Here is a 6,965-nt window from a genome sequence, read left to right on the forward strand (position 1 = left end):
AATATGACTTACTGAGTTTATGACTTACGGAGTCTAGATGACAAACTGGTGTTATATGACTTACTGAGTTTATATGACTTACTGAGGTTAGTATATGACTTACTGAGGTTATATGACTTATTGCGTTTACATGACTTACTGAGTGTATGTGACTTACTGAGGTTAGTATATGACTTACTGAGGTTACATGGCTTACTGGGGATACATGACTTACTGAGTTTATATGACTTACTGAGGTTATATGACTTACAGAGTCTATATGACTTACTGAGTTTATATGACTTACTGAGGTTAGTATATGACTTACTGAGGTTACATGGCTTACTGAGGTTACATAACTTACTGAGTTTATATGACTTACTGAGGTTATATGACTTACTGAGTTTACATGACTTACTGAGTTTATATGACTTACTGAGTTTATGACTTACGGAGTCTATATGACTTACTGAGGTTATATGACTTACGGAGTCTAGATGACTAACTGGTGTTATATGACTTACTGAGTTTATATGACTTACTGAGGTTAGTATATGACTTACTGAGGTTAGTATATTACTTACTGAGGTTATATGACTTTCTGAGTTTACATGACTTACTGAGTTTATATGACTTACTGAGGTTATATGACTTACGGAGTCTATATGACTTACTGAGGTCACATGACTTACTGAGTTTGTAGACTTACTGAGGTCACATGACTTACTGAGTTTGTAGACTTACTGAGGTTATATGACTTACTGAGGTTATATGATTTACCAAGTTTATATGACTTACTGAGTTTTTATTACTTACTGAGGTTAGTATATGACTTACTGAGGTTGCATGACTTACTGAGGTTATGTGACTTTCTGAGTTTACATGACTTACTGAGTTTATATTACTTACTGAGTTTATATCACTTACTGAGGTCATATGAGTTACTGAGTTTATATGATTACTGAGGTTACATGACTTACTGAGATTATATGATTTACTGAGGTTATATGAATTACTGAGTTTATATGACTTACTGGGGTTATATGACTTGCTGAGTTAATTTACTTACTGAGTTTAGTATATGACTTACTGAGGTCACATGACTTACTGAGATTACATGACTTACTCGGGTTATATGACTTACGGAGTCTATATGACTTACTGAGTTTATATGACTTACTGAGGTTATATGACTTACTTAGGTTATATGATTCACTGAGTTTATGTGACTTACTGAGGTTACATGACTTACTGAGGTTATATGAATTTCTGAGTTTATATGACTTACTGAGTTTACATGACTTGCCGAGGTTATATGACTTACTGAGTTTATATGACTTACTGAGGTTACTTGACTTACTGAGGTTTGTACAGTCAGTTCTTATCTGTGTGCAAATATCACCTGTTCAGTCTAGACCGAAAAGGTTGTGTGTGTTTGTGTGTGTGTGTGTGAGAGAGAGAGAGAGAGAGAGAGAGAGAGAGAGAGAGAGAGAGAGAGAGAGAGAGAGAGAGAGAGAGTGTGTGTATTTGTCTGTATGTGTGTTTGCATATATGCTGATGATATTCTTGTTTATGTGTGTGTGTTTATATGTTGCCAGGTTGTTCAGCTCACAGCGTTCAAGCCATCAGGTATTGTAACTCCATCTTGTCTGTGTTGTGGCCACGTGATACTACTTGTCTGTGTTGTGGCCACGTGATACTACTTGTCTGTACTGTGACCACGTGGTACTACTTGTCTGTGTTGTGGCCACATGATACTACTTGTCTGTACTGTGGCCACGTGATACTACTTGTCAAGTTTTGAGCTGTTGGAAGTGAAATGACATTTACCTTTTCTAAATGTAGATATTCAGTTGGTAGTGGGTGCTGGGGTGGGGTCCTAGCCCCGCAGGGGATGCAGACCTCCACCAGCAGGACACACAGTGTGTCAATCTGCTGAGAGCATCCACAATGATAGAGAAGTGAGAAATAAAGAAAAGACAGAAATGGGTTTTTCATTCTTGGGTATTTTTTTATCTTGGAGTTAGCTAAATGGTGTTTAGGGTTAGTTGCCCCACTGTCTTTGTTTATTTGATCCCCGGGAGCGGGGAACAGATGGTCCCTGTTTCCAGAAGGTTAAAACATTTTTGGTGGTGCTAAAAGCTGAGCGATAGCCAGAGGGAAGTTTGTAATAGATGACTAAACGTTTCCCTTCTGTGTGGAAAGCTGATGGATGAAATTTGAGTGGCTCTTGTCGTTCATTGTCGGCCAGCAAAACAAAAAGAAGTTCATTCCCTTAATCAGGCATGGTGAGGGCTCAGCTATTCAGAGGTACGGCCATTAACCACTCAAACACCTGCTCTCTTGCTCTCTCTCTCGCCCTCTCTCTCTCGTTCTCTCTCTCTCGCTCTCTCTCTCACTCGCTCACTCACTCTTGCTCACTCTCTTGCTCTCTCTCGCTCTCTCTCTCTCGCTCGCTCGCTCACTCACTCTCTCTTGCTCTCTCTCTCTTGCTCTCACTCTCGCTCGCTCTCTCTCGCTCTCTCTCTGTCTCTCAATTCAGTTCAGTTCAGTAATGCTTTATTGGCATGACTGCATATGTTACAATGTTGCCAAAACAGGTGACAGTGACATAGGTTAATAGAGTATTAATCAAAACCACAAAAATAAATGGTAAAAGGAATAGGTAGAACTGGTAGAAATATAGAATAGTATTTGAACGGTAATTGACAGTAATTTGAACAGTAATTAACAGTGTTTTGGTCAGTCACTGATCCTATGGCATTCTGACACATTGCGCTCTCTCTCTCTCTCAAATTCAAATGTGCTTTATTGGCATGACAAGCATTCTCGTATTGCCAAAACATTAATAACATATGATACAAATATAAAACAAACTCTCTCTCTCTCTCTCTCTCTCTCTCTCTCTCTCTCTCTCTCTCTCTCTCTCTCTCTCTCTCTCTCTCTCTCTCTCTCTCTCTCTCTCTCTCGCTGTCTCTCGTGTTCTGGCTCTGCAGCTCTCGGGTGCAGGACATGTAGCATAAGGTCTCTATGAAGACTCAGACTGTGGTGGTGTCTTACTCACTCTCTGCAAGAGAGAGTGAGTAAGATAAGAACTGCACTGTCAAATTTAATTGTACTTGTACAATGACAAATAAAGTTCTATTCTGTTCTCATGTCAGTTATTACTCATGTCAGTTATTCTCGCTGCAGGTTGCTGAGCTGCACATGAAATGGAGCCATCCCTACATCCATCACCCATCAATATGAAATGCATCGGAGGGAGGAGGAAGTGAGCGCTGATCTATAAAAACATGGTCATTGTAAAACACAAGTGCTATCCACACACACACACACACACACATTGCGTGTGCACGCACACACACACATTTTGCTGGGATGAAGCCTGTGAAGCTGAAAACAGACAGATGAAGAAACAGAAGGAGGATCTTCCCTCGTTCTCCTCTCTGTTCCTGCTGTTTTGTGATCTCGGTAGGCCAGCTCCTCGTGCCATTATTCCATTTATAACATCCGTGTAGCGAGTGCATGAACTGCAGCACCTTAAAGTAACCATGAGTACACACACGATGTGGCACAGGTGACGATAGACCAGCAACCCTTTCATTGTGGTAGACTGTTAGACTGGATAAATAACACAAAGGTCTTTTTATTGAGTTTTTCCCTGTGTTTTGCATTTGTTCTTGTGTGTAAAATAACACTTTATGGACTAGTCATTCACCGTGGTGCTGAAACACACTAACTGTAATGTGTGACCAGACAGCTACGTTGTGTTTTCAGTGTAAACACAGTTTGCATCAGCAGAGATGTGCTGCTGAATTGTTGAATTTTCACTTCAGAAAGCACTTGAGCATATCTTAGTACCTGTCTGTCAGTCTGTCTGTCAGTGTCAGTCTACATGTCTGTATGTCAGCCTGTCTGTCTGTCAGTTTGTCTGTGTCTGTCTATGTCAGTCAGTCTGTCAGTCAGGCTGTCTGTCTGTCTGTCAGTCAGTCTGTCTGTGTGTCTGTCAGTCAATCTGTGTGTGTGCATGTGTGTCTGTCTGTATCTCTCTGTATGTGTCTGTGTGTGTGTGTGTCTGTCTGACTTTGTGTGTGTGTGTGTGTGTGTGTGTCTGTCTTTGTCTGTCTGTGAGTGCCTGTCTGTCTGTGCCTGTGTGTGTGTGTGACATTTTCAGGCAGATGCTGCCTGGAAAAGAAGACAGTATACTGCTGGCTTGTTCCATCCATCCATCCATCTACCTGTCTGTCTTTCTGTACATCTCTCTGGGTGCTCAGGCAGTCAGTCTTGTTTCTGTCCATCAAGTCCAGCTCCAGAGCAGTTGAAGTTGTGTCAGTTTCAGAGTCTCTTCCCTGCCTTGCGTAATAATGAGTAGCAGCCATTCTGGCAGGTGTCTGTGTCTATGTGGCACTGTGTCTGGATGCACCACTCATACACTAAGAACCATCATTATTTGGCGTGGCTCAAGTCATCAATGAATATTTTTAGTCTTAGAGGAGCTTTGTGTTGCTCAATTGGTGTTGTAGACATCAAGACTTTGTGGTACGCCCCCTACTGTATTGTAAAACACAAGAAAACAAAACTTTTTTTTTCATGCTGTTAGCATCTCCAAAGTCCTGTTTCGTCCAGCTGTGTTCTTCAACATGTTGTATCAGCTCTGACCAATGGCCGAGCTTCATCGCTGTCAGTCCACATGAGACCAAGTTCACGAATGTGTTTGTAAAGTTTTGAGCCAGAAATTCAATTTTTTATATCTACTACTTTGTTCCACAACGACTTTCTGATGGTACCTGCTCTTAAAAAATAATTGTAAAAATGAGTGAATAAATAACAATGGTACTCGTTTAAATGTTAGCAAGTTACTTCCTGTAGACTGATTTAGTGTTAACCCCTTTACAGACTGGACCATCTGTTTGTCAGACATACTGAGTGATGAACTTTGGTGATTTAGCTTTTGTTTTGTTGGTTGTTTGTTTCAAAACACGTGTATCAGCGTCATGTTTTTACCTTGTGGTGTCAGACAGGGTACAGCTATACAGAGGAGGACTTTGCATGGACCCTTTTGAGGTCAAGAGCGCTGTATGGTTTCTTACAACAATAACCCACACGAAGGTGGAGCGTCACTTTTGGTTAACTTGGTTTATTGGTTTGATGCTATTACGATAAAATATATTCAAAGAAAACAAATTATTTGGTTACTTTCTATTCGGCAAGGAATGCACTTAAGTTTAAGATAGAGGACAGACTGTCAACTCACAGGAAATTAAAAAAAAGAAAGATTGAAACAAAGAATGAAAACTAGTGTCATATCAAGAGAACATATTTCACAATAGTAGCATTTTGACCTAAACATAAAGCAGAGAAGTTTTGCAGTGTTTAAATGTAACTTTATCTCTCCGTGGACATCCACTTCACAATATAGACACACTGTACAGAGACAGCAGACAGCTCTGCAGAAGCATGGCCGTGTCTGCAGGGCGACGGCGTTAAGGCAGGTGGACTGATTGTCGACAACAACTTGAAACAGCTGTCTTTGCCAAGTCAATGGAGTAGAGAGGACCGACATGAAATGTCCAGAGTGAAGTGCATTAACAGAGATACTTGTGTTGATAGTGTTTCAGTTTCACGACGATGCTTCCATTTACGTCACTGAATGTACCACCAAACGCTATCGTCACTGAGATCAGGAAAGACTTGTCCTTTTCAACAGTGCCTCGAGGTTATTATAAAAAAAAAAAATTAAAAAAAATTGGAGCAACTTCTTAACACAACATGTATTAATAACGTACATTGACACAAGAATTTACTGGCAGAAATCGTGTAGAATAGTTACTCAGACAGGGTACATCTAGACTCGCTTGTCTTCTTTCAGACACGGATCCATAAATAAGGTTAAGAATAGGCTTCAGTTTTCACCTTGAGGCACAGGATCAATCCATACATTGCCAGATGAGTGTTTTCTCTCACTGTGTGCACAAAAAAAGGAAAAGCCCTAGACTCTGTCCACCCCCCCAGCAGCTCGGAAGGTTCCGTGGTGAAAATTGAAGGACAAACCCTCATCGGTGATTCTTGGGCTTTACTATGTCTATTAATAAAGAAAAATGTCTTTGTTGTTCTTCTCTTCCTCTCTGTTTGCACATGTTGATGTCTCTTTCTCTAGTGCTCTCCTCCTCCTCCTCCTCCTCCTCCGCTCCCTCAGTGCTCTGGCCAGAGATGGCTTCCTTTTATTTTCGCTCCCACACAGCTGTGCTGCATACAGTTTTCCTGCCCCCTCTCCGTCTCTCCCTCTCTGTCTCTCTTACTCTCTCGCTCTCTTTCCAATCTCGATTTTCTTGGCAAAACTCATCAAAGACTTGGATGATCAACTGAATAAGAATGTGCCCTCGTTAACATGTGTGGCTTTGATATATTAATATATTAACATCTAAATAGATAAAACAAACTCATATTGAACCTCATATAGCTTTCATATTTTTTTGAAAGGTTGGTGACAAAAAAACAACAAAAAACAAACAAGTGCAGAACTATGAGTAGTGCTAGTCTGACAAGACTGCAGTATACCGTGTACTTTAAAGGCCTTGCATATGTGGAGAATCTGGAATGTTTATAGGCCTTGAATCCTAGAGTTTCATCTGACGTCTTGGTCAAAATAAAGTCATACATATAACATATAATCTTATTCTACAATTTGATCTTTACATGACGCTAAAGTTTATTTTTGAGACCATCTTTTTTTAAGCAGGTACAAAATGCGGCTGACTTTAGCTTAGCTCTGTGGGATATGGGAATCGTCGCGTCGAATATCTCAAACTACTTCGATTGCAAATGGAGCTTTATCGCGCCGAAGTTGACAATGGAACGTTTTCTTTTTTTCCACCAGTTGACAAAACCTTATAAATGACTGGACTGGGGCATCCCACCGCCCGCTGAGACTATCTTCATTTTTACATCACGCACTCAAATTTTTAACCTTTTTTTCTCAGCCACAC

At 40.5% G+C, this 6,965-nt stretch overlaps 1 protein-coding gene across 1 annotated transcript in view; it reads left to right on the forward strand.

Annotated features, from left to right (window-relative positions):
* The window catches only part of adgrd2 (adhesion G protein-coupled receptor D2), an 89,879-nt gene extending 88,192 nt beyond the window's left edge, over positions 1 to 1,687 (forward strand). The window contains exon 26 of the mRNA XM_056278983.1: positions 1,578 to 1,687. Coding sequence (XP_056134958.1) covers positions 1,578 to 1,676 — 99 coding nt within the window. The 3' untranslated portion in view covers positions 1,677 to 1,687. The remainder of the gene's footprint in view (positions 1 to 1,577) is intronic.
* The last annotated feature ends 5,278 nt before the right edge of the window (positions 1,688 to 6,965 follow it).

The sequence above is a fragment of the Lampris incognitus genome, chromosome 1 (genome assembly GCF_029633865.1).
Source record: "Lampris incognitus isolate fLamInc1 chromosome 1, fLamInc1.hap2, whole genome shotgun sequence".
NCBI lineage: Eukaryota > Metazoa > Chordata > Actinopteri > Lampriformes > Lampridae > Lampris > Lampris incognitus.